Raw genomic sequence first — 27866 nt, forward strand, 5'->3', positions numbered from 1 at the left:
AGCTGATCTTTAATGTCTTGGCTGTAACTATGTTTTAGTTTTGTTTTTTACATTTGAGAGTCGCCGTGCATGAGTAAATTCAGATATGACTTACAAATGAAAAATAAAAATAAATGAGGAAAGTGTCAAACATTTTGGGTATTTCAAATTTTGTTTTATTAACAATGCATCCCTTTGATATGATTGTATGTTTCTTTAGGTCATCAATGCCCCCCAGAAACATACCGTACACATTATACAAGGGAAACCACAATTCAGGCAAAAAAAAAAAAAAAAGAATAAAAACAAAGTTTAAATTATAATACAGTCTTGAGGAAAAAATATAAATAACTTTTTTTCTTCTCTGGTTGAGCTCACTCTATGGTACAGACATATAATAAATAGATCGGATCTGACATTACTCAGCTGATCTATGAATCATCTCTCTAGGAGTCCATTTGTGTAGCAGCATTATAGCAAAAACAAGCCAATGGAAACAGAGATCCCCCCGCTTCCCTGGAAACCTTTTACAAATCCTTTAGTCATCATCACGACCCCCCCCCTCTCTCCATCTCAGCCAATGACAGACAGTGATATTGCATTGTGGAAACAGATTCAGGGGGAATTATATTCCTACAATGTAATGGCATCATTTAATGGCAACCTACTTATTTATCTTTTTAAGTTTTACAAGCAAGAAACATGTTAAGGTGACATTACAACTTTGCCATGCTTGTTGCACATGCAGTGGAAGTGAAGCACAGAGGTAAGAAGGGACAGAGTTGGGGTAGCTGCTGGGCTTATGCAGGTTTTGGTACTAAATCTGTAATGAATCATTCTACAGACAACTTGTACAACTGAGCATCTTTCCAAAAGATCAACCCACCTTCTGAGAAGCTTACCAGTAATGCAATGGCTGAAGAAAAACATTAAAGGTCCTCAGCAAGTAAAGGATGGCATAAACTAGCTTGGAATTACATGCTATTCTCCTCATGTACTGTGTTGGGGTGGCATATATAGTGCTTTAGAAAATACAATACTAGTGATGTTTGATTGTCTGAGATATAAGAAATAGAAAAGTAATTGGCTGTCTGTGCGGACGAGAGGCTACAGGTTGTAGGAAGTGTTTAGGCAAGAGAAGCAAAAGCACATATCTGGCTAGAACAGATCACAAGTCGGGGTGGGATATGAACCAGGGAGGCTCCGGATAAGTTTTAAAAACAGCAGGACCCCTTCTGTAGTGTGTTGTTTCATAAGGAAAAAAGAACGCGGGGGTCCGAGGAATCACTGGGTAGACACAACAACATGCCTTATTCATTACAGAAAAACACACACACCACCTCTGGAAAGAGATCAAATGTTGATAGAATTTGTTTTTTTTTTTTGTTTTTTTTACTTCTTTTAAACACGTGAGTCTTTGTGTTAATGATCCCGCTTGTCCTTTAGCATTATGTGGATGTATTATTGAGTGTTGCTCAAGATTGCCAACCAATCTGAAAACAGTATTTGGTTAAACTGCTCCCCCTTTTTCCTGTTAAAAAAAAGTCTTAAACAGCATTAGGCGTGTCGGGTTAAATTTTGTTTACAGATATCGACATCCTCCGTTTCCAACAAAGGCGAGCAATGACCACCTCCTCCTCTTCCTCGGCTATGGTTCTCTGTTTTGAGCAACAGAAACATGCCAGACGCCTCCCCAACCTTATAACTTATATACTAATCGGTCATTTTTTTTCTTCCATGTATGTAGGGTGGCAGGTCCGAGGCTGTGCAGGGAACACAAGGGAGAGGATGATCAGGATTCTGCAGGAGGGTCACCATCTTCTTCAACAGGTTTTGGTAGCTTCGTCAGGATTGCCTCTGCTTCCTCATACATCTGGGAAAAAAGGAAATAGGAATATAATACATGGGATGGCAAACACAAAGATGTAGAGTCTGAGAAAACGCAGAAGAACTGGGGTATAATGTCTTACAGGCATGAATTGCACGTCCTGGAAGAGTTCCTGTATGAAACGTCTTGACGTCAGGCGAAACATACAGTGGGCTAAGAGGTGGGAAACCTCGGAGTACAAGCAGATGTCGTCAAACGCGTTGGGAAACTTCTCCTTTATGCTGCAGGAAAGAACAAGTTAAAAAACAACTTCTATTGTTCTGCAATTGAACATGAATCTCAAAAAATGTACAGAGAATAAAGAGGAGGGGGAGCTTTACGTCAGTAGTCCTGTTTCGTGGCCTTTGGTTCCTACAGAGGAGCTGAGGTTGATGATGAGGCGGAGCACCTCCTTCCTCAGCAAGACCCGGGAGGCGGGGCCGTCTTCTGATATTGCCTTGCTGCCTACAAACATTCAATATTCACCACAATGAATACAATATAAAGCAGTGCCACGCAGAAAATCCTTTTTTGGTTTATTTTGTTATGGAACTAATTATATATTGATAGAATCAAAACACACACTACAACAGCTTCACTGACCCGATAAAGGAACAAAAAGTAATTTTACAAATGCGACATGTTTTTTGTTGTTGTGTAAAACATGGACCTCACACCCCTGCAGGTTGTAGTTACTCGTGGTCTTACCTATAACAATATCATTAGGCGTGGGCGTGCTACAGATTGAGCCCTGTGACACAGCAGCGTCGCTGCAGCCCGACACCCCGGAGAACTTGGACTGAGGCATCACCTCCAGACGATGGCCGCTCTGCCCTCCCCATGATGGGAAGTCAACAAAGTCTGACAAAAAAAAACAAAAAAAAACAACATAATTTGTTATATTCTGCACAGAGTTTAAAGTATGACCATGTGAATGAATGAGAGTGTGTGTGTGTGTGTGTGTGTGTGTGTGTGTGTGTGTGTGTGTGTGTGTGTGTGTGTGTCGCTCACCCGTCCGAGGGTGTGTGCTGTTGATCTGTGGCTGTGTGGGGTATCCGAGTACGCTGGCTCCTACACAGTAGAGGCAGTTTTCTTCAGTGTGTTCCTGCAGCCCCGTCTCCTCTGAACCCACCGTGTGGTTCTGGGTATCACCTCGGCACACAATCAGCTCAGTGATACTAAACTGTTGCTTCAGTGATGGTAGAGCAGGGCGATCACCTACAGAGGGGGAAAACCAGGGTGAGCACAAACACAACCATCTGTTTTAATTAAAATGTTTAAAATCAGGCATAAAGTTGAACTCACCGTCTCCATCGCCAAAGAGGAAGCGTTTCCGCTCTTCCGACGGCGGGCTGACCCTCTGCTGAAAGTAAGCCGATTCTCTGATGTGGAACATGTCGTTGATGTCCATAGGCAGCGCTAGGCCAACATAGTCGTCGTTACACCCGTAGGTGGCGCTAGAAACCATGGAGCGCACTGAGGAGCAGCGGTGTAGAGTGCTTTGGTTGATGGGACTTAGTAGATCCTCTTTATCCAGAGAGGCAAAGCTAAGAGCCTTCAGAAACCTAGGGAGGGCAAGAGGAGAGGTACGTGAGAGGATCTGGGGGGAGAGACTGGGACAGAAGAAGGATCATGAGGAATAAGTAAAAAAAAAGTGTTGGATAAAAGCAGAGAGACACAGACTTAGTGAACAGAAAGTTAGAAGGAAGTTGGGATCACGACGGGCTCTAAAGCCTGAACCACTGCAGCAAGCTACCACGCCAGCAGCTTCAGGTAAACCCACAGTGTGATATCAGTCTTAATGCAATGTCAAGTACCTAGAGACACAGCTTTAACTACACTAAAGCAAGGATTAGAAAGTTAAAGCTACACATGAAAAATACCTAGAGGAGGGAAAAACCAGCTACTGACCATCTACACGTGGCTTATTCACACTACAGGACTGCAGGAGTCAAAGCAATGGGAACACAACTGCAGGCATAGAGCTAGAGCGAGGACGTCTTTGTCTGGATCTGTGCTAGAAGCTACATCTCTACTGAGGACACTGGGTCGGTCCACCCACCGCGGTGCAAGTGTTCTGGACAGCCTGCGGTACGGACTTAAGACGCTGGGGTCTGGACAGGTACCCCTCCTGTCTGATATCCTGACAGACACAGAAGGTGCAAAAGAAACACACTCACACCTGTCATTGCCACCGCAGACAGAAGTCAAACACTACCCTAGGCACAGAGCTGCTTGAGCTACAGCAGCAAAAATGACTTCATTCACATCTTCAGTGATGGCTGACTTACCTGCGAGGCGAAACAGACAATTTAAACCATAAGATTTGGGAAATTGTGATACACAATTTTCTTCCCTTTCACAGAACAAAAAATCAATAGATTAATTAAGCGATTAAAGGTGCAGTCGGGGATTCTAATCCAACACCCTTTTTGTCAAATTGTGTTAAAAAAGATTTGGTGTTGGTACACAGCTTTGGCCCTGGAAAAGGGAAACAGACAAAGTTGGTTGGACAAAGCAACACAAAACTATTCCAGCCAATCAGCAACAGCGAGCTTTGTGCTTGTGCACAGGACAGAACGGGGGAAAGGCCGTGGATGTACAAAGAGAAAGACAGTGGGAGCGAGAGGGAGGGTCAATATTTTATATTTATTTGGGTGTTAAATTCAAATATCAACAATCTCTCTCCAGAATCGCTGACTCCACCTTGATTGATACATTTTTCCTCATCATTTCTATAGAATGAGATTTAAATGCTGTGCAAGACTGTTAATCCATCACCCGAAATTTAAAGTTATTATCAAATAACTATAATGGGTCAAATGCTTCACGGGGAATGTGAAGAGAGAGTTTAATATACAGTGAGAGTTAAGAGCTGATGTCCTTCCACTTTGACACTTTAGTGTCAGAGGTAGAGCTCTCCTCACACTACATTTACACATATGTTGGTCCTGCCTTCAGCCACCTTTGTTTAAACATGGATGAGTGACAATTAAACACTTAAAATCAGAACAAACACAATATCATGTCACCTATTTCTACCATGATCTCTACCTCTAGGAAGGGTCGCAGCTCTAGGAGGAGGGAACAACCAGCTACTGACCGTCTACACGTGGCTTATTCACACTACAGGACTGCAGGAGTCAAAGCAATGGGAACACAACTGCAGGCATAGAGCTAGAGCGACGACGTCTTTGTCTGGATCTGTGCTAGAAGCTACATCTCTACTGAGGACACTGGGTCGGTCCACCCACCGCGGTGCAAGTGTTCTGGACAGCCTGCGGTACGGACTTAAGACGCTGGGCTCTGGACAGGTACCCCTCCTGTCTGATATCCTGACAGACACAGAAGGTGCACAAGAAACACACTCACACCTGTCATTGCCACCGCAGACAGAAGTCAAACACTACCCTAGGCACAGAGCTGCTTGAGCTACAGCAGCAAAAATAGAGTCATGTTTAGAGTTTGTCTCTAAAACGACTTAATTCACATCTTTTCATTCATGTGACGACAAACATATTCAAAAACAAAATAAATCCAGATGCTTTCTGTCACATTGTAGCGATGGCTGACTTACCTGCGAGGCGTTAATCTGGAGTCCAGGCTGCCGGTCTTCATAGTGATGGTGTCGGTGAACAGCACGTCTTTGGCTGGTGAAGTCAAAGCTTCGCTGTGAGACAGAGACGGGTGTATCCTCTGCTGCTGCAGCCTCTTCAGCGTAGCGTAGCCCAGCGCGTCCCGTGGGCTGGTGTACATGAAGCTGCAGTCCGCTAGGCTCTTGATTGTGGTCACTGAAGGAGACTTGAGGGACTGAGCTCGTCGGGGTAGAGTGTGTGAGGAGCCAGGCGGTACCAGAGAGACAGTTGAGGACTTAGACGTGGACATGTGGTTGGTCTGAGCCTGGGGGGTGAGAGAAGAGAGCGTTTTGACAGTCTTGGCTGACACCACTGTGTTGAGGCTCACGCAGTCGGAGGAGTCTGGTTCGGGTTCTGGATTCTCGGGGTTTCCCACCGTCTCCCTGGAGGGACTGGAGCTCATGGAGCTGATGCCGCTGGTTGTGGTGTCCGTGTTAAAGCTCTGGCTGCGGCTTTTAAACTGAGTACCTCCGCCGCCTCCTACGCCCCCTCCCACATTGCCTCCGCTAGACGAGGAGCCCCCATCTCCTGCCAGACGCTCTCGGCTGCTCTGCTCCCTCTCCCCACTGGGGTGCTCCACGGCCCCGTGCCCTGCTAGACCACTTAGTCCAAGGCCTGAGCTTCCTCCCCTGGCCAGCCTGCCCTCCACAAGCTGCTCCTCAGAGCCCCCCCTGATCCCAACAAAGGATGTCTCCAGGCTGACCGTGGGACTCTTCGGCATTCCTCTGCCATTAAACACGGGGGTGAAGACGTCCCCCTGGTTTGGGCTGTAGACGGAGGGCTCCGTCACTGTCCTGTTCCGCCTCATACTCCCCGTCTTGAGTTCAGTAGGTGTGCGAGAGCCTGCTGGGGTCTTGGGGTCGCTGGTGGAGCGCAGCTTCTTGCTGGGGAGGGACAGGGAGTTGAGGAAGCGAGTACGAACAAAGCGCGTGGAGGCCAGGATGGTGAAGGGGCTGCGGTCCTTGACTGGTTTGGAGTGGAGATAGAAATTGGGCTCGTCTGACTGGTCCAGAAAATCACACTTGTCATCGTCCAGTATGTACATGTCTGAGAGCACAAGGGGTGAATTAAGAAGACAATAGCAGCATAAGAACATCTATCATAATACCTAGGGTACCTCAAAGACACCTGATTACTATGATAGTGTCTGTCTACAAACAGTGGCAATAAAGCACAGACAAAGTAAGTCCTACGCACTTGGTTGAGACTCGCTCTCGCTGTTGTGGCGCGAGCTGGTGGATTCAGAGTTCAGACTGAGCGTGCTCGGTACTGAGGAGAGTTCAGAGGTCAGCGGTGCGTCGACCTCTTCTGGAGTGACAGGCCACAGCGTCCTGCGACTGTGTCTGACTGAATCCCAACCATACTGCTTCAGCACCTCACAACCCTGCCGGGTCTTGGAGATGACACCCAGCACATAAACACACGTCCTGTGGATGAGAGAGGACAGTTAGTAAACACAACAAATGTACAATTGAGTTCCGTTGACCTATTTCATATTTTCAGAAATATGTGCCATTGCTTGGTTTGTGCTGTAGATGTTCCGCGACTAAGATGTTTTACATGACTAATCCAATGTAGCTGAATAAAAGATAAACATCCTGCTTCTGTAAAATTTCTGAGGGGCAGCTGGAGTCAGAATCCTCATCTCAATAGTTTTGGCAGACTGAGAGACCAGAGTATTTAAAAAATAGAGATCTTTTTCAAAAATCAAACAATGCAGATATATTTTTAAATGCCCCAATGCCTTTGGGGGCGTTCATAAGCAGCTCGTTTCTATTTGTTGCATTTTACTCTAGACAGTTTATATATAGATATTTTGAGTTTACTGTGAAATGATCAGCCTACCCTCGTACTGACAGCACGTCGCAGTGCTGAGCCAATGTGAGGATGTCAGGAATGACATTCTCCTCCTGCAGGAGATTCAGTCCCCAGTTTGAAGAGCCAATGTTGCCCTGCATGGGGAAAAAAACCCAAATCAACCAGAGCCATCTCTTTGTAGCTATTATTGTTATCGGGACAGAGTAGCTGAGGTGACATAAATTGATAGCAGGTGATGCTGACCAGAGCCCAGAGAGCAGCCTTCAGCTGTTTGATGCCCTCCCAGGTGTCCAGCATCGGGGAGCGAACCGTGTAGCTGAGGTCAGGAACCACACTCTGGAGACAGGCGGGGAAAAAGGCAGACGTTAGGAAGAAAGGCCGCTAAATCTGCAGAACCCACCGCTCCCCAGACAGCGAATGTAGAAAATGAAAGATTTGAAAGCCAATAAATAGCCTGAAGCAGTTACCTGAGCCTCCAATAGATGACAGCCCGTCTTATCGTGGACCAGCTGACCATACAAGTGCACGGGGAGATAGACATTTGGTCTTTGTAACCTGGAGACACAACCAGAGAAATTAGGCTCACACTCAGCGTATCCTGTGACCTGTCGCCAGGTGATGACACACTCCAGCTTCTGACCTTTGGTTGCTGCGTCGGACGTAGTTGTCTCCATCGACAGGTTTGCGGTAGGTTGTTAGTGCTTCGTTGAGCTGCTCCTCTATCAGGTCCACGTACTTAAGGTTGTATTCCTGCAATCAAAAAGTAAAACGGAAGCCTCTATTGAAGTGTAGTCTTAGTATAATATAGCAGCCAAATTAAATGGGAATTTCTTTTTGTGCTGTATGCCAATGTCCTGATAATACCTTCTGCCATTTGTCCAGCTGTTTGCTGACATAACCTCTCTCATTGAGGTAGGAGAAACCTTTGGGAATGGACAGGAACCTAAACAGCAGAAACAGTGTATTCAAGAAGGCTTTTGTACTACATACAAGGACTGAAATGATTTACTCTCAGCTACTTCTGATAAGCAGCGCTGCTGTAAACACCCACCTGAGGAGCAGCAGGAGGCCCTTGTCGCCCAGGTGGGACAGAGCTGGTTTCAGCTGGATTAGAGCGTGGAGGTTGGCCTGTGAAGCAGCACGACATACCGAGTTAGACAACAGGAAGGGTGGACACACGGCCACTGTCAGACAAACACCATCCACTCAAACTATTTGCATTTCAACACATTCAAATTAATATATCCATTAACACTTTAAGTAAAAGTTAGTGTTCTTTTTTACTGCTCAAGAGAGGGAGTAATGCATCCTAATCTGACAAACTGTACTGACAGTACTCAACAGTACTTCAGGCAGTCACCTTGTCCTCGCAGGCCTCGTCCAGTATGTCCAGGGCCTCCATGGACACAGCCTTGCTGTGGTCGTGAAGCTGTGTGACCAGCAGCTCCATGCCCCAGCTGCTGAAGAACTCCACGTTCGCACGCAGCAGCACACGGAGGTGTTTGGTGGCATACAACCTGCACGCCTGAGCCATTGTGGGAGAAAGAGGGGACATCAGGGTGCAGATCTTGTGGGTGGAACAATGCAGCGAAGAGTGCATCATTTTGTATCCAACAACTCTATAATTTTCACAATCTGGGGTGATTGAATACTTGTAAACATGTCCTGCTTTATACATATTTATTTGTTGTGGTTGTATGAGACGCCCTCTTGCTGGTGTGGCTTTCTTACATCAGTAGCAGCAGTGAGGATCTTGGAGAGGATCACTCTGGCCAGACCGTCTCTGCTGTAGTCCAGTGTGGATACAGCGAGTTTCAGCACAGCATCCTGGTTCTTCACACAGCACAGATTCAGCAGGCTGCAAAAAACAGAAAAACAAAGGAGTTGTCGGCAGAACCTCAATAGAATTCGTCAATTTCTCGAACAACCATTTCTGAAATCCTCACATTCTACAGTATGTCTGTACACTTACCACTGAAACAGGCCACATTTCTCCAGCAGTTTGACTCCCTGCGGGTGTGCAGAGAGTGTCCCCAGGAAGAGGAAGTAGTGTTGGCTGAGTGTGGTGAGCAGACCGTTACTCTGCAGACAGCGCTCAGGCTTCAGCCCTGAGGACGAGGACAGCCATGACACCATGTCCCTCACCACGTCCTCCAGGTAACCCTGGCCATCCTGGTGACAGCGGGAGGAAGAGGACAGAAAGGGTTGACAGGAGAGCCAAGTTAGAGAAAGACAAAAGGTGAAACCGGTACGTGTGTTTTTCCGTGTACTTGCACACTTCTCTAACCTCGTCTGACTCCATGAGGAACTCGATAAACTGACAGCCAACCACAGTGAGTTGTCTGGCCTTTGGGTGATCCAACGCCAGCCCTGCGTACAATTTACTACTGGGCTTATAAAAGTACAGCAGCCTTCGCACAAACCTGCATCACACAAAATAAAAGGTATTTAAAATAAGAGGTCAGTAAAATAAGTCAAAGTATTTTGATGATATGTGAAGGAGTCTTACTTGTGCATATGTTCATCTTTGTTGTTCCTGAGGTTTACATGTGGCCACTAGGAGAGAAAAAAAACAACTTCTAAACATTGAAGAGGAAAAAAAATACACAACAGAGTCTGTGGTGCTCCTTGACATCATCCTCACCTTAAGGATGGTGGCAATGAGCAACCAGTTCCACTCCAGGTTCTGCTTGTGGTTGAGAATTTGACTGTCTCTAAGGTTCATCATCAGCGCTTCCTCTGTGTCCTGAACACAAACACAGAAAACAGGGATTTGACAAGTAAAAAAGGGGAATATAAAGATGTAAAGATATCAAGAAGCATTAATAATAATGCAGCTCTGATAGCTTTGCACCATTTTTATTCATTTCTTTAAAACATCTGCTTTACATTGTGCAAGCAAGTTTAGAACAAACACTGAAAACCTGTAAATAAGACAAGAGAAGCGAGTTCTTTTTTAATCTGTGATGGAAGCTGGCTTCTTCTCACTTTTCAGTGTTTGTGCCAAGCTAAACTAAACACAACCCAGAACTTCGTACTGAAGATACATTAGATGGAAAATAAGCATGTTTCCCAAATGTGTTCTTTTAAACTACTTCAACATGCTGCTGAGACACAGAGGGTAGAATCTGGAAAAAGCATGTTCATGTTTACCTTAATGGCATAGATGTCCCTGTGGACACGAGAGTGGGACTCTCTGCGGTTATGGGAAGACACAGACTTGCGGATGATGTGGTCCAGGTAAAGACTGTGTGGTTTCAACCCTTTCTTCTTCTTCTCATGGAAACACTTCAGGTTGTTGACTGCTGCGCTTGCCCGACTGTAACGATAACATACACGGGGGAATGTTTGGATTTTTCAGAAGTTAGGTTGAAAAATGTCAACATACGTTATGTTAATAGTTCACTTCTGTACTGTGTTCACTGTTACAAGAGCCATTCTGTTTACCTTCATGAGAGAGAGGAAGTTCAGAGACAAATATGTACTGTAGTTCTCATAAATAGATTGGGGAGAACTGAAAATAATACATTTTTTTTTAGGAGAGACAGATGCACACATGCAATTCTGAGTGTACTTACAGTCGTTTCTGCTGTGCGATATCAAAGGAGGCTGCCAAGTTGATGAGGGTGGGAAGGCAGTGCAGGTGGTGACTGTGAGAATGGGGAAGGATGGTGTTTGCCTAAACAAGAGAAGGGCAGGTGGAGGAAAAAGAGGGGATGCATTTCTCATTAGAATCACAATAACTCAGTCGTAGCTGTGACAGACAAGCACAAGCTTTAGTTTGTTCTCTAGATTTCATTGTGGCAAACAATACTTTCTCAGCTTTTCAACATAAAAGTGTTGGAGATGCATTTTCATTTTAATATCACCATGTGCAGAAGTTCTCCCAAGAGGATAGTGGCTCTTATAGCGAGCTGATCATCGCTGCTGGTCACAACTTCAACAATACCCTATGGTGACGACAGAGAGGATATAGTTTAATAGCAACATGGTGTGAAACTTTAACACAATACAATCAGAGAGGCCATGATGTGCGATACCGCTAAAAAACATTCAAGCTGAATATTTGATATATCAGCCCTATGGTGCAACGGTCTAAAGAAGACACACTGCGTCAGCTCACCTCTAACAGCCCGCTGGAGATGAAGGCAGAAAGAACAAATGCCAGGTAGTTGTCCATCAGATCAGGCCTAATGACGCAAACAGGAAAAGAATAACTCCGTGGCTCATATAAACACTGAACTAGCCGTTTTGTCATATTATTTGCAACTTCTATTCTCTCATATCATCTCCCACCTAGAGCGGGCTCGATGGGGCAGGATGACTTTGGCCTCAGCAGCAAGAAACCCATCAGAGAGTCTCCAGGTGTCCTGGAACCTGGCGGGGTCTGAGGAAGACCAGAGCAAAGATGAGCTTACTCTGTGTGTCTGAAGCATGGACGTGTTTGGGTTGAAATAGTACCAAAGCATTTTAGAATAACACTTTGCAGTATGCTCATGATCATACAAGGCCACAAAGTCAAACTGCAGTTACATATAAATAAAGTACTGCATGTTAAAACACCCAAATTACTAGGAACAAGATGCTGGGAGGAAGTATAAAAAAAGAATTCTGAAGATACAAAAGATGTTTCTCTCACCAACACTTAGAAGAGCTTCCGTGAAGTCTTGAGTTACGATGGGCACAGGGAGCCTGAATATCTCATATAACACCTCCAGCAAGCCTTTCTGCAGGGAAACAACATTGAAGCAATCAGACACACACTTGACTCGGCACAAACTACATCTGCGAGCGCTCAAAACAGCACTTCTAATATCTCAATGTTGGGGCTGTGTCGTGCAAGACTCAAATTACTAGAGAGCAGCCGTAATCTTGCCCTGAAGCCACAGGAAACAGAGTGATAATGTAAAACCTGTGCCAAGGCTGCCTTCGAGTACACGTATGTATCTCACTCTGTGCTCTGATACTCCAACCAGACTCGACCCAAAAACAGGCAAAAGCCTTTTCTTTTTCTTTTTTTTTTTTAAAGTACTCCATGTTAAAAAACAACACAAGTTAATATGCTGTAATAGATCTCGTGGAGGAGTTCAGGCTGTTGACCATAGAACGTAACAGTAAAGCAGCAAAATGTAGACAGTTGAGGCAAAATCTCTACAGGCAAGTTACCGATCCATTGAGTCCTTGCTAAGCCCCGCCCCCCACTGCTACTCCGTCAAGCTATCAGCACTAACGTTACTATGTGTTTATGGATAAATCCAGGAAAATGTGATCCAGCAGCAAAAAGATAAATATAGAAGCTAAAGCCGACAGATCACAGTGTAAGAGTGAACCAGCACATCAGCTGGCGAGGCAGAACAACACTGTTCCTGTTAAGCCGGGTAGGTCTTTACTCACTGTTACAATCATTAAAAAGCAAAAGCAAGTGGAGGCACTCAGTTTACTGTCAGTGCTAACATACTCTGCTCATTTGAGCTCCACAGGTCTTTATGTAGAAACGTCAGGTTTCAGGAAGGTGCATCTCCTTCCAACCTCTCTGGGTAACGAGTATCACTAACACACAAAGTTTAACCATGACGAGCTCAAAATCCACAAATCCAGCCTGAAAATGAAGAAAATCTGATACGACTGCATGAGAGTCTATGGAGCTCAGACCACAGAGAGGGTTCATTTTAACCCAAACCAGGATCTTTCCTTAAACCTAACCAAGTTGGTTTGCTGCCTAAACCGAAGGAGATTTCTGGCAGATGAAGGTGAACGTCTCCCAGAGGAGACTCGCCGTTGCTACGCTGTGATTGGCCAGTCTGTGTTCGAGGGGAAAGCATTTTAGTGTTTTAATACTCACCCTAACTTCCATATTTGGTATGCAAAGTAAGCCAATTAAAGATTGGATTCCAGAATTTCCAGCCTTGCATAGGTTGATAATCCCTGAGAAAGAAAGAAAGACAAATAGTAAAGTAAAGTAAAAGTCAATCTATTTACAAATAACTACATTTATTACTACATCCAAGTCCTTACCAGACCAGGAGCGAAAGGCTGCCACTATGGCCATTCTACTCGACAAGAAACGGGCCTCTCTGTCCTCCCTGTGAACAGGAAAACGCACACAAACACATTAAAAACATGACACCACAAAGGAAGGGATCAAACTACACCACGTAAGAAAAACACTGAAGGACGTCAGGGAGAATCACAAAAAGGTCTTTTTATATAAAAGCTAATCTTCCACAGTGATTTAAGAGATTATCGTGATTTAGCCTGCTTCACATCCTCGGGCAAGTCATGCTGAAGTCAAGCAGTCCTGATAACAAGGGTCACATCAGACGACCATCGTTTTGTTTCCAGTGTAACAGTGACATTCTTCACACACTCACTTGAGCTGTCCTTCAGCCGTGTCTGCGTTGTGACGGTAGTGAAAATCTGTGAAAGGCGCGAGGATTTGCTGGAGGGCCGAACACAGACAAGAGAGGAATGAGTGCCAAACACAACAGACTTCATTAGTTCTTGAACATTAAGGGGAAGCATTCCTAAAATACCCCCTACGAAACATCTTGCAGTGATTATGAACCTGCCTCAGATCTCATATGACATCCGTGTGGATAGTATGAATGAGGTGATGAAATGCTTCTGTCCTAGTTGTCTGTTTACAGACCACGAGGCTTTAGAGAACTGCTGTAACTGATTACTGTAAGCTCCATGGGAAAGAGACGGGCAACCTGCGGCGTCTAATCCTGACCGGAATGACTCCCAGCACACTGGCTCATTTAGAAACAGCAGCTTCCCCAGAACTCATATATGTGTGTGTGTGTGTGTGTGTGTGTGTGTGTGTGTGTGTGTGTGTGTACCTCCAGTTCGACGTCAACACGCACGTACTGACGGGTGCGTGGGTGGTTGAGTAGATGGAGGATGGTGGTGATCAGAGCTTCGTTGATGCGACTCAGCTGACAGTCAATCACACTCTTCAGGATGGTGCTGAGGCCTCCACGTTTGGCCACTACCTCTGGGTTCTTCAGAGCTACACAGTCGGCGACAAAGACATATTAGTGGCTTTTCAAGTTTTTGTGTCAAACTAGGTATTTTCACGAGGTATTTCTGTCGTGACTTCCCTCACAAAGTGTGTGCAGAATGAATGGTTCGTTTACATCGGCGTTGTGGGTTTCCGTCTCAAAGGGCCAGAAACTCACCTAGCTCACATACGATGGCGATGGCCGCGCGGACCATGCGGTCTCTCTCCTGTAGTCCATCGGTGCCCACGGCGATTAGAGAGTTTGCAACAGAGGAAGGGAACAGCATCGCATTGACAGTGATAATCTACAGAGGCAGGGAGAGGAGGAAGACGAGATTCATTAAACAAGTCCAAACAGAGGCAGAAAAATAGCTTTTGCGTTGCCAGTTTTTCTAGGACTACTAGAAAATGAAGATACTTTTGCATTCTAAGAAAACAAAAATGTGATAAGAGAAATGTATTTCATAAGAGGCTATGTGTCATGGAATCAACAGGGGGGTTGTTTCACTGCATGGATTGCCAATAGTCCTTTTCTGAAACCAGACCCTGACTCTCTGTGTGTGTGTGTGTGTGTGTGTGTGTGTGTGTGAGAGAGAAGAGAGTTTACAGTAAACTACAGAAAGGGCTGTAAATAACTGTGTCTGCAACCTTGTGAAAACTGTCCACACACTGACACTGCTGCTAAACCCAATGATCTTTCTGGTGGCACTAAGGCTGAGCACTGAGGGCATCTTTCTTTAGCAATATGACAGTGACTGAATCAATTGGAGAAAGGCAATGAAGGTATGGAATAAAGAATAAAAACATAAATACATATGAGCTTACCTTTCGGACTAATCTCAGAGCCTGAGTCCTCTCCCCCTCATTGCTCTGCTGGATGTCAATACATCTAAACAAGCACACAGGCTTAATTAGTCATGACTTTTTCTTGTTACTACAGCTGGCAAGCAGGAGAAAAGAATGAAATGTTTCCAGAGCAGGATCTCACCTTGCTATCAAATAGTCCACCTGTAGTCTGAGGACCTTCTGCAGCACGGTGGTGTCTCTAATGAGGTAGCGGAGCGCCCGCAGCCCTGCAGCACGCACTTCCTTAGCCTCATTCAGTAGAGCTAGTCGCAGACTAGAGGTTCAAAATCAAACACTTAGATGAGCATGTCGATAAAAAGTACTTGGTGTACAATTAGTGACTACTGGTCACTTACCAAATGATGATTTCTTCGTATGTAAACCCGAAGTTTTCCTCACGGTGGCTAATGCTGCATAGCAGCTGTAACACAGAGACCGAACAAAATATACATTAGTTGATTCATACAAGGAATGCATTGACACGGCTTTGGTCAAGGATATTGTGGTAGCACTACAGCCACTCAAGGTGTCTATAAGAGTGTTCAGCAACTCTAAAATGACACCATCCTTCAGCGGCAAAGCTCGATGTTTTACAACGTTTGAGTCAAAAAAAGCACCAAACTAACAGACAATCTAACCTAACAAACAGTACAACACTATCCGGCCGAGTTCTGCAGGGGCCATGCCGGTGTGTTTGTTATATTTGTCCACTCGTCTGTTTAGTGCAGACTCGTTTGGAGTAGGTAATGTTATGCTTTCAATGGCGGTAGATGGAGGTTATAATCACAAAAGCGTTGGGGCAACACGTTCACAGGTCCAGTAGTGGGAGTCAGCTTGTTGTTTATGAGTGCACTTGCACTGTATATGAAAATAGACGGTGATAACAGAAAGCAAGAAATAGGTTCTGTTGTATTATTCTGCCTGTAGCCTGTTAGTTCCTGCTTTCTGTACCCTATGAGGCTTAGTGGAAAGCAGAAACTGCCACTTTTAGAATGTTCCTCACCACAGCTCCTCCGTCATTAACGGAGCCCACACACAGCTCGTATAAACAAGATTCAAATTCCATGCACACAAAAGCCGTTCATTTTAGAAACAATAAGCCTTCAGCGACAGTCAGTGTCAACCAGCAGACCAAAGCTAACGGCACAGTCTGAAACTCATTATATGCGCAAAGCAATGAGCTCCTTCAGCAAATGATGCTGCCATTTTGGAGCTGCCACCTTTTTTTTATCTGCACCCTGAGGCACCCTAGCTCTCCCAACAGGTCAGCGCTACTTCATCACAGTAGTTCAGTATACTCTTGCTTGTCCCGATGCAGCAGCAGAGGGGCCAATGGGTGACTTGAACAGGTAATTTTAGCGCATCTTCTTCCTTAAAGTGGGCCGTAAACCTCATCTCTCCTTTTTCATAGCACAGAGGAAAGCAGGAGGAGAGATGGAGAATGATGGGTCGGCTGATGAGAGGCATGGTGAGTAGGGGGTTGTTTTAAACCAGCTGTGATGTTAGAGCTCAAGCAGGCAGGAGGAGGGGAGAGGAGATGGGGACACTCTCTGGGGGGGGTTAGGTCACCCTTGCAGCCCTGGAACCCTTATAAGGAATCAGAGGCACGGGGCTCTCTCTCTCACACACACACACTCACTCGTCATGGCTATTACCCTCCTGTTAGTTGTAAACAAGAGAGTTAGGCCCACACTCAGCCTTCATCCTGCTACAGTGGCAGCTGCAGTTTTCTGGAGGCCAGCACTTATTGGCTGCACAGCTTCCAACGAATGGTCAAAATATGTCCATGACAGACGACTTGGTTAAAAGCGGCAGGTCGCTCAGCTGAAATCAGCAACGTCTGGGCAGGAACTGAGGATGGAGTAAATGGCTTCGATGCCTCCTACTGTCCATGATCAGTTGTTTTATATTTCAGTTCACCTACACACACACACGTTGCTTTCATTGACTTGTGATAAATTTGGATGCACATCGCACCATATGTACCGGGGAATCTTTGCTTTGCCCATCAACACTGCAGTGCAAAACTAAGACAGGACTGACCGTTTATCATCCGTGCACAAAGCGCTCACATTGAAACCGACCGATTGGGAAAAACAGACGTTTTAGAAATGAGAGCTTCTGAGGTTCATAAGAACGTTAAGATTAGATATCCCAAGTTTCAAAGTCAAAGTGTTGCTCGTGATGCACATAAGGTCAGAGAGCTTTCCCATCCCTAGAGCTCCGGTTACACTCACTGTCAGCGTCACAGTGACAGGCACAGCTAGGCCTGCTGGCAGCAACACCCAAGAGGAGAGGATCAAGGAGAGGTTAGTGGTGACACTACAGAGGAGGGGAGAGCACAGCTAGTCTTCACAGATGTGAGAACAGAGAGTCCATCTTCTTGAAAAAGCTGCGTGTTTGTATCCACAGCTTCAACGGGGTGTTGGTTTTGGTAGATAACTCATTCTCAGTGTTGTCAACTTCTGCCCAGAGTAACAAATAAAACAGCATAACTTGACAGCATTACCTTTATGAAGTTGTTCAGGTGGCCCAATTTTCGCATGTTACTGACTCCATGTGGTTTGGCCACATTTTGAAGGATTTCGCGGAAATTTTCAGATGGTTCTGCCGGAGAAAGAAAAAGGAAATACAATGTAACTAAGACAAGCATTTAGCCATAGTGCCATAATATCGGTCGATGAACCGTAATTAACATGTTGCAGGAAGGAAGTTGGTTTATCTGGTCGAACATATTTAGTGTGTACAGTCAAAACAAGGTCTAGGCAGTAAAAGCAAGACTTGAGCGAGGAAGTCTTTTTTTGTTTACCGATTACCGTACGTGTGCTTCTGTAATAATAAATCACCACATTGGACAGATGTTGTTTTTAGATGTGTTTTCTCCTCAGCAACATAGTTCACCAGAGGATAAGCCAAATTTAGTTTCAATCTTTCAAATAATAGTAATAGCTATCAGTATTAGTCATCAGTCAAAGCCATAACTTAAACACACGAAAAGAACAATTAAAACCTTTAAAATATGAGGCTACTGCAAACTACAAAAATGTACACATTTTCATTTATTGATATGAGAAAATTACTAAACCGAAGACTCTGTGATATTAGATTTGAAGAAATTAAACAAGCATTGAAAAGGATTTTAAACCAATAAGAGGTAACCAGAGGTGCATTTGATGTCAGGGCAGTGATGTGAAATCTATCAATACCTGCAATTCTCTTTCAAATGAATTTGGGCTAGTTTGAGTGTGTGTCCCCTGTGAGTGTGTATGCAAGATACAACAGTCAACCTGGACTTTGCCTGGACATTTTGGGCTTCATGGTCTTGAATCCTTGCACACAGACAGAGCTTTGGGATCGTACAAAAACTCTTGTGACAAACCACCATAATGTTTTACACACAAACACACACAATGAGCTGAGCTGAAATTAAGCATTGAGGTTGACCAACATCCTTCACACAGTTATGTTTCAAACCCATGATGAAACAGCTCACAGATTGAGCCCATCCGTATTGGCCGTAACATTTTTTTTTTTTGGTGTTGCATTTATCTGCAATTTCGGGTGCAAAATATCCTCTGGTTTACACGGTTACATCATAAAAACCATCCGGTGTCTGGGTTCTACAGACCGCTGCTCCATGTAAACAAACTGCTGTAGTGCTGCTGCTGTAGAAGTCACAGAAAAAAAACAAAACCCTGCGCTGTCTAAACGCGACTCATCTCACAGCCTTGTAACCAAATGTATCACACAGCCAGCAGATGACCGATGCATGACTACAGCACGTTGGCTAAATAACAGGCTACTCACGCCAATCAAAACAACAAAGCGTCGTCATGGCTGGTTAGCCGTTGAAAGCTAGCTAACGCTAAATCAGCTAGTTAGTTAGCCCGCTGCCTGTTATGATACCGCATTGTTATTACACGAAACAGAAAGAGAAAACCGAAAAGACCACAGCAGTGACAGGACAACTGCACGGACTAACTGCATTTCCACGTAATAGGGCTAGTGTTTGCAGAGGAGCCCCTCATCCATTTTGAGCAATAATCTCTTTGAGGGTGATGTGATGAAGCTTCACGTTACCTCTGGTCAGATCCAGCGGTACGTTCTCCTCTCCGCTGTCATTTCGACCTGTAAAAAAAACACACACACCGGGGACACGGTGAGGGCTCACACCGGGGTCATCACGTGCACGAGAACGTGTATTTTTGTAATATGCCACGATTATAGACACCACCGTGTCGAGTTTTTCATGCTCACCTCGCATCCGAAGACTTCGGATAGGACGGCCGCGGAAGCTGGCCGCCATGTTTCCAGGAACATACACAACACCGGAAACTTCGCGGCTTCGCGCGAGACAAGAAAACAGCCAGGGGGGGGGGGTGGTTGTCGCGAGCAGTAAGCAAGCAGACTTCCCACCGACCTGAGATCAGGTGGATCCTGCTCAATTCCCCTCTAATCTGATCTAGACTGATTTATGGTCAGTGAAGAAGACGCGAGCAGCTTGACACCGGACAGTTTTCATCTCCGATATAACATTGTAATTTTTCCAATTTCCAATGAATAAACCATGATGAAATTATTTTTTACATATTTGTAAAAGCAGGTCAAAGACTCTTTAGAAGCTCAGCGCCACCAAACTGAATAATATAAAGTGAAAGTAACAAAAGGGTTTGCATCATTATAATGACCAATATCACGTATAAATCATAACTCCATTAATACATGCATTATATATGTAGAGAATCTTTATTCAAGAAAATGCACAGTGATTTGAAACATAAATGACAGTCACTAGATTCAACAACAATGTACAAACATTGCAAATGGCATTAAAATGATCCAGGGTTCTGATCCATTCCCTTTACATTGTCACAGTCATTACTGTAGATTAGACTATTTCATAGATACAGTCTGTAGAAAAACGAAAACATTTGAAGTAGGTTAATCTTTTTTTCTTTTTAATCTTTGTTTACAATGAATCCCAATGAATATTTGTTCTGCAGGGGAGGAAGATGTATGCAGATCCTTTACATTATCACAATGTAAAATATACTCCATTCAAGTAAAAGTAAAAACACTGTATTCAAGTTATGTAAAAGTACAGAATAGTTATCAGTTGACTGACTTAAAAATAATTAATATTTTATAAATTAATGTTTTTTTGTTGTTGTAAAATCTGAGTTCCAATGTGTTAATGCAGATTAACAAGTAATAAATAAAATGCAGTGGAATAAAAATAACAATATAATTCCCCCCCCCCCCCTCAAAATTGCACTCAAGTACTTGAGTTGCCTAATTTTCCACCTCAGACCGCTGGTCTATTGATATTATATTTTGAGTAACTCGAACATACCTTCTTTGACAGTAACATAATCACTTTCCTCATAGTCAACATCATCATAAACACCATCTGTGGGCACAAAGACAATTCATGTTTAGTATGTTATATTGCCATGTCCTCCATAGTGCCAAACACGTAAGAAGAAATGTGGACACATTCACCTCCATCTGTGTTTGGTTGTGGCAGCGGAAAAACTCTGATGGGAAAAGAGACAAATCATTATGAAGATGCTGTGTGATGCGGTTTAATCAGAACTGAAAGTTGTAAATCTAAAAGTTTTAAATAAAGTGTATACGGACAGAATACCATAAACACCTGCAAAAAGGATTGTCCTGGTGTAAAATGAACACTTCTCTGACTCGGTCTCAACAAAAAGTGTACATTATAAGATCCAGTAGCTATTATTTGTATAAAGGCATTGTGTTGTATTCAATTAGTTCACACATATTTGAGATTTTCAAGGTTTCAGCTGTAAAAGCAACATGGCAGCAGTTTATGATAGCTGCAATATGCAGGTCAACCACTAGGTGTCACCCATACATAACAATCCGCATTATGTCAAACTGGACTGCAGCGGACTGGAAAAGGATGTAACTAACTATTTTAAATAATTATTGTCACTTGCACTATAAGAGCATTTCTTTAGACTGTAAATCACATTTATTTCTGTGTAGATCAATTTGGTTGGTTCTTTTAAATGAAATTACTTACATTTTTTGGTTAAACACTGACCTTTTGTCTCCCATATCATTACTTTAAATGCAGCCACTACAATTTCTAGAGTAAGGAATGATCAAATGTGATCCGTCCATTCAAAACAAATACAAAAAGAGTGCAACCGTGGGTCTGGATTATCAACATCAACATTAACATCATCCTCTCTGACTGTTTCAAAAACAAGAAGGAAAAAAATGTGAATGTGTATTGTCATATTTAAATAAAATAAATTAAAACAATACAAACCGCTGATAATGTTGCACGTTAAGTCCACTAAAAAGGACGTTAAAAAAATCGTAAAATGAGCAGAGATCATATGTGTGACTGAGAAACGTAACATATATTTTTGTCTTTAAAGATGTTTGTGGAGTATTTTAGAGGCATTTTGCACCTGCAAACCTCAGCTGGTTCTCTGATGTCATCATAGATGGCTGACTCTGCTTCAGACTGGTAAATCCTAGTCCCGGTCTCCTCCTCCTCTTTTAAATCATCATGGCCTGTATTGACAGACTCATTCTTCACATAGTCATCTGAAAGAACATATGACAAAACATCACCATAGATCATTGCTTGGGCATTATGTTAGTGTATATTTCAACCATCACCTCTTCGTCCTCTACATTGTGTTGCTGTTAGTGAGCACAGTTGTCGCTCTGGGCTACCCGTTTTGTGGACGTCCTCTATAATCTCTCCTTGATTCAGAGACAAGTCTGCCTTTCCTCCTTTAACATCAACGAGTTCCTTCCTCTTTGTGGTTAGGTGAACGTGTCCTTTAATCTAGTTGAAGATAAGGAGATGTCAGTTATTTACCTGATCCCTGTTATTAAGGTGTTTGTGGTTTGTTCTGCAACTTGCATGAAATGACATCTGCACATACTGCTTTCACGGTGGTAGTGTATTTAAATGTGTTGGTACATCAGATATAAATAAAGCATACGTATGTGTATAGACCTTGTGCTTTTACCTTGAACGTCTTGTTTGCTTCTTGGCCACTCTTCTTTTTCTTCTCTGTCTTAGATTTTATCTCTTGCCCTTTAATTTCCTCTGAGACGATGGTTCCTTTTGGCTTCTGATTACAATTGTTGTCATTGGATCAAAACTGTTTTAAATGCACCATTTCGGTAGCAAGTATAAACTTAATACAATATACAAAGTTACTGAAACTTTACTACCTGTCTCTCCTCTGCGACTTTGCCATGGTTTGCATCCTCTCTTCCACGATTCTTTGCTTGTTCCGTCCTTTAATGAAACAATATATATATTGTATGCGAGTATACAATTCAATATTTGTCTTATTTCTGCCTGATTCTTACCATCTATGATTGACTTCTTCGTACAAGTCTTCTCTCATATCTGCCTGTAGAGACAAAAAAAGATCAAAGTGATGAACACTAACAGTCAACATAAACATAATTTCCTCATTGAACCAATCACCCTGGGTCACTGGCAGGATGAATAGATTACCTCTGCCCTCTTTAAAGGATATTCTGTGAAAACAAAGCAACAAGTAATTCAGCAATTCACTGATTAAAATAATGGTGAATTTATTGAGTAAAATGATATAAACATAGGCACGACCTGCAAGGGGGAGCGGTGGAGGGTTCATGATGCCGCCATCTTCATAGCTCTCATCCTGTTGATTCCTTGATTATGGTCAGAAAGAGATTTTATCAATTCAAACAATTTATGGGCAGACTGGGAAGTATTTTATCTTTGCAAGTGTGCATAACAAAAGTCACATTTCTTCGAGGGTATTGATGAGACTAAGGATCTGACAAACGACAACAGCTTCCTGTGAGAAGCAGCAGGCAGAGTACTGCAACCGTGAATCCACAGTGGATGAGTTTGATGAAGGTCATAACCAACGACCATGATGACAGATGCTGTTATAATTTGCTACAGCAGCTCTACAATATGGACACTTACAGAGTAGCTGCATGGCTGGATGATGGGCACCGATGTAGACGTGGAGGTAGAGGCGGAGGAGCAACAGGACGTGGTATCTTCGTCCCCAGTCCTGTCACACCAAAATGCCATCTTAATTTAACACTCCATCAATGAACATTCTACTACATTATAGTATTTGAAGACACAACAATTGTGTGGGAACAATCCAGCATTTAAAGGTGTTTCTTACCGTCATTGGCATATTTTAGATTTATTCCGAATCGATGAATGTCTACACTAGGAGGCCTCAGAGGCTTCGGAGGAGGACTTCCCAGAGCAAGCACAGCAGGAAGCCTCTTCACAGGAACAGTGCTCTCTCTTTGGAGGTTATTTTGGGTTCCACATGTTCTGATGTAGTTGGGTTTCTGCGTTTTGGGAGGTTTAGTGCTGATGATGTCTACCACCCCATCATTTCTGTGACTCAAACTTTGCTGTGCCAGAGAGAATTTGTTGTGCTGGTTCACTTTGGGAGACGAAGGCACATCTAATTCCTGGGTCTGTGTTTTCAAATTTCCCTTGAAGGCAGCTATTTTAGCTTGAACAGAGGATACAGCGTGCACGTTTCGTCGAACTGTGGGTTTATAGGAAGCATCTGGCAAAGAGTTGCAACTTGTGTTGAATTGAGCCATGAGTCCCGAGATGTATAGCTGTTTCCCTTTAAAGAGCAGGAAGAAAATCCTGTTAAATCCTGTAATGTCAAGACAAAAGTTACAGATTAACAAGCATGAACATACGTAACATTACATGCACTCGTCAGGAGGCAAAAAGATGAGAACTATGAATGAGGATTTCACAAAGTGCATAATTGCTTGAATAAAATGTGTCAGTAACCACTTACCAGATCTTTGATTCTGGTTTGAAGTGCTGGTGTGTGTCTGTGTGGCCAGAGGCTGTGTGATACAGCTGTTTACTACAGAAAAATGCTCCACCTATGCAGGAAGTAGTCACTCTTAACTGAGTGAGAAAAGGCAAGTGGTGTCTGCTTAGTGTGATTCAACTAACATCCTCCCTTCTGATTAGCCTTTGAAAATGAATGATTCAATAGTTCAAGACATACATTTGTGACAGTTTCTGAGAATTTGTGACCTTTATGTTAAAAAAGACGGACTGTAACGGGAATGTTCTGATCCAAATATAGAGAATAAAAGTCATAGCATATGAAATGATATACCAGATTAATAACTCTTGTTTACAATACAAAATGCACTTAAAAGTACCATTACTGACTCCATGCAGCAGGCTTTGAACACTGGAATCCTTTCTCCTAAGAGCAGGAATTTGCAGTTTTCCTTTTATTATTTTAATGATTTCATAAAACCATTTTGGAGACAGTTACAAAATAAGATTCTGGTCCCTGACATGTACATTGCACCTGAGGCATGTGGTTCAAAGGAACACCACAGCAACCTACATTAACACTCATGCACTTACGTTTACAGAAATAGTCAAAACTGAGGTCTTTTTTTATTAGTCACACCTTTTACATTGCAACCAGAATGTGTCATGTGTGTAGGCAGGAAATAAATGTTAAAGCTATTTTCTACCACTGCAAGTTGACAGGAAGGGATTGTGTGGTGATAAAGACATGGTAATCAGCAACTGGGAAAACATTATCTGTGTGAATGTTGTTTGGAGTCATGCCAGAGTTTGTAGTTTTGGCAGTCAGTAGTTAAATACAACCTTTGACAGTTAATAGTAAATCCAAAATAAAAGCCATGTGCCAGCATCGATATCGAAAAATCTTTATTTCGGTCTCAACAAAAAGCAGTAAAACAGGTTTACAGCTTTTAAAAAGGTATCAAACTAATACGTTGGGGTTTTGTATTCTGAAAACGTTTCTCTTAGGCAGGACTCTCTCAAGTCAGTGTGGCTGCAGATATGAGAGCATCAATGTCCTGTATGGCTTTGGATGTCTTCTGAAGAGCCTCAGCGATGCAGTTTTCATTCACTGGTTCATGAGTCACCTCTTCTGCAGAGCTACCTTCCGGTTTTGCACAACATTTCTCACTTCTTAGCAGGTGGTTGTTGTCCAGCAGAACTGGGCACAGGTTGTTAAAGAGCATGCACGATGTTCCTCAGCATTATCTACCAGCTGATATGATAATATAACATTTCTAACTTGTCCACAGCCCCTTGCAAAGGATACAGTTAAATCGTTTTATCTTCTCCAGTTCTGCAGCTACAAGATCTGACCTACATGGAATTGAAATAATATTAAATTACACATTTATTGATAAAATACTAAAAGAATATAAAATATAACTCACCGACTTTCTACCGTCTGTGTGACATTTACACGCCGCTCAACCAGATTTTCTTCAATCCTTGCTGGTGTAGAAATATGTCTCCCCTGGAAACAAAAATTGCCAACAATTTAGAAGCTTGAACACTGTGTAAATACCGCAGATATTAACAGTTGAAGTAATGTGGGCAGGGACTACTTCTTTGACATCTTGCAAGCAGCTGGGAGTGACAGGGAGCTTCAGTGATTGCTTGGCCTCGTCGTAGCAAGTGAGGATCCTGAAACACAGTGATGTGACGGTCATTGACTGCGAGTCGTCAAAATCATCCGACTGTGATGAAGCAGCGGCTCACCTGCTTGCACGACTCACAACCGAGCTCACAGAGTACAGCTGTCCGGGTACGTCCGGTTGAAGGTTGTTCAGGTGGTATGTTATCTCTTTCGCCTGTGAGATAGACACAATTGATTAATGCCCGATTGGGGATATTTTAATTAAATTTAAGACACTTATATGATGAGAGACTGAAATTTACCTGCCGTGACAGGAGATCAGGTTTGTAATGGGTAAAATAAGTGTTAAGGACACCGTTGGAGCGGATGACTGATCCGTCTCCCGGGCAAACCTCAATGACTGAGACCGCCCCACTCAGTATCCTACACAGGAGACATACAGGTCAACTCCGTCACAACACAGCTGAGTATATATATCAGGCATCCCTTCATTTAATTGCAAACAAGCTTATATTGCCATGTTTTATCATAACAAGCCGTTTAAAATCAGAATCAGCACAAAATCTTTACGGTCCTTGTTGAACCTGAAAACCTGCATACTGACCTGTAGGTGACTCCTTGACACCACATCACTTTCACCAACTCTGTTGGAAGATCTTGGTCTGAATGTTCTTTTTCGGCCAGTGGTTCTTTAACCTTCCACCTTAAATAAATGAGTAAGTAAGCTTAAATCAGTCGGTGAACAGTGTTAGATAGTGCTCTACATGTCTGATATTTACGCAAGTGACTTGATCATTCAACCTGTGCCAGTGAGGTGATGAACATGTGAGAGGCAGCGCCTGAGGAAGGTGAGACCGTCTCTCTTTGATGGATACGTCTGACATTGTTATTCTCCCCTGTGCCTTTGCGAGATCACTGGTTCCCTCTACTCGGACATCTTCGGGTTTAGAGAGATGAGCCGTCCAGAGATGGCGGGCCAAGGAGAGAGGGTAGCACCAGATGGGGGCAACAGCGCAGCAGGAGTGATGCTGGACCACTGTGGTGGATTGATACATCTTCTCTGGCTGGGGGGGAGGAAGGTAAAATATTGAATCAAAGCCATTATACAAGCAAAGAAATATTACTGTGAAGCACTACCTTTGGCTGAGCAGTGCTGATGATGCGAGGAGAACAAGACCTCGGTCTAATAGACTCATTCCTTGTGCTTCCTCTTCCCTGATGAACCTCTTGGTTCTCGCCATCCGTGGTGTGACAGATCAGATTGCTTCCTTGCTGCCGAATGCCTGAGCTGCTGTCATAGTCTCTGCTGAAGCCCTGCACCATGCGGCGCTGATTTTGAGTCTGACTGAGGCTGCATGTAAACTCGACGGAGAATTCTTCACCTGAGGGCGACAGCATCAACACAGCTCGTCCTCCCTCCGACCCGATGATAGTCTCTCCTCCAGGTCCCAGCTCACCATCGCAAGAAGACCACTCAGGCCACTGCACGTCAGAGTCAATGCTGAAAAAAGGCTGCAGGAGGAGAAGCAAAAAAAAATAGGCTGCAAATATCATTCCCTAAAATAATTTGAGGTACTAATAGTGGACTAGGAACGAGCTCTTGGTACCTTCTTGTGGTCAACGGGGATGAGCTCCTCCGGCAGATATGGTTGAGTAGCATATTTATTCCTAAATGCCAATGCAGCCACCATCAACTCCTGCAAAAATGACACCATCATATTGAATACAGGGGCTCTCTGCATAATACACATGACAGCCTAAGTTAACTGTGTACATTTTTCCCCAGCAAGCCTCAATTTGAGCCTTTTTTTAAACTGGGACTACCAACCAATAATACTTCATGTTTGCACCTTATACGTGCTGATGGTGAATCTTGTCCTTTGTCGGATCCTCTCGGTGGACTGCAGAGGATGTCCGGAGGGATCCGTGGGTTTAACCAGCATGAACTCACAGCCACACGGAGACAGTTGTAACTGGGCTCCGTTTCCGTAGCGAACATCAACAGACTCGTCCTCATACATGACCATCGAGCTGACACTGGCTCTGGTTTCCATCGTTAAACCTGAAAATGGGAACTATTTTCCTGGGTTTGGCTTGTGGACCATTGATATATGTAAAGTGAAGAGTTGTGGACGCGCTGAAACTCAAAACATGGTGACGCGGCGTCCTAGGTCATCAGGTGGAGACGTTTGTTATTGGCGCGGACTGAAATGTAGCCCTTGTGGGCAGAGCCGTATGAA

At 43.7% G+C, this 27866-nt stretch overlaps 3 protein-coding genes across 4 annotated transcripts; all 3 read right to left on the reverse strand.

Annotated features, from left to right (window-relative positions):
• Positions 1 to 132: 132 nt before the first annotated feature.
• On the reverse strand, positions 133 to 19463 carry LOC116384449 (rapamycin-insensitive companion of mTOR). Of its 2 annotated transcripts, XM_031849112.1 has the most exons (37): positions 19406 to 19463; positions 19229 to 19276; positions 17658 to 17755; positions 15505 to 15569; positions 15291 to 15422; positions 15128 to 15191; positions 14481 to 14607; positions 14142 to 14311; positions 13671 to 13738; positions 13315 to 13382; positions 13142 to 13224; positions 11939 to 12026; positions 11596 to 11686; positions 11423 to 11489; positions 11169 to 11249; positions 10878 to 10978; positions 10453 to 10618; positions 9944 to 10045; positions 9809 to 9855; positions 9587 to 9722; positions 9272 to 9471; positions 9031 to 9157; positions 8660 to 8824; positions 8351 to 8427; positions 8164 to 8242; positions 7940 to 8049; positions 7767 to 7854; positions 7543 to 7635; positions 7327 to 7433; positions 6679 to 6908; positions 5424 to 6528; positions 3152 to 3411; positions 2858 to 3064; positions 2555 to 2707; positions 2188 to 2311; positions 1950 to 2088; positions 133 to 1852 (listed from the first exon to the last, which is right to left on the reverse strand). In XM_031849112.1, the coding sequence occupies exons 1-37, from the start codon at positions 19452 to 19454 to the stop codon at positions 1772 to 1774; spliced, it is 5196 nt and encodes a 1731-aa protein (XP_031704972.1). In that variant the 5' UTR covers positions 19455 to 19463; the 3' UTR covers positions 133 to 1771. The 2 variants fall into 2 exon arrangements, with proteins under 2 accessions (XP_031704972.1, XP_031704973.1); XM_031849113.1 differs by lacking the exons at positions 133 to 1852; positions 1950 to 2088; positions 2188 to 2311; ... (1 more) ...; positions 2858 to 3064; positions 3152 to 3411 and adding an exon at positions 3429 to 5181.
• A 1183-nt stretch (positions 19464 to 20646) lies between these two features.
• LOC116384564 (FYN-binding protein 1-like) lies at positions 20647 to 24812 on the reverse strand. The gene is made up of 6 exons (XM_031849369.1): positions 23992 to 24812; positions 23344 to 23841; positions 23133 to 23223; positions 22785 to 22849; positions 21606 to 21736; positions 20647 to 20685 (listed from the first exon to the last, which is right to left on the reverse strand). Exons 2-6 carry the CDS (start codon positions 23780 to 23782, stop codon positions 20647 to 20649), a joined length of 765 nt encoding a protein of 254 aa, XP_031705229.1. The 5' UTR covers positions 23783 to 23841; positions 23992 to 24812.
• Positions 24813 to 24881: 69 nt separating this feature from the next.
• On the reverse strand, positions 24882 to 27864 carry cunh5orf34 (chromosome unknown C5orf34 homolog). The gene is made up of 11 exons (XM_031849567.1): positions 27477 to 27864; positions 27234 to 27323; positions 26764 to 27138; positions 26428 to 26690; positions 26231 to 26329; positions 25929 to 26049; positions 25749 to 25840; positions 25595 to 25673; positions 25421 to 25503; positions 25300 to 25346; positions 24882 to 25191 (listed from the first exon to the last, which is right to left on the reverse strand). Exons 1-11 carry the CDS (start codon positions 27678 to 27680, stop codon positions 25010 to 25012), a joined length of 1635 nt encoding a protein of 544 aa, XP_031705427.1. The 5' UTR covers positions 27681 to 27864; the 3' UTR covers positions 24882 to 25009.
• Between the last annotated feature and the right edge of the window lie 2 nt (positions 27865 to 27866).

Source organism: Anarrhichthys ocellatus, unplaced genomic scaffold (genome assembly GCF_004355925.1).
Source record: "Anarrhichthys ocellatus isolate YVR2014 unplaced genomic scaffold, GSC_Weel_1.0 scaffold9, whole genome shotgun sequence".
Taxonomy (NCBI): Eukaryota; Metazoa; Chordata; class Actinopteri; order Perciformes; family Anarhichadidae; genus Anarrhichthys; species Anarrhichthys ocellatus.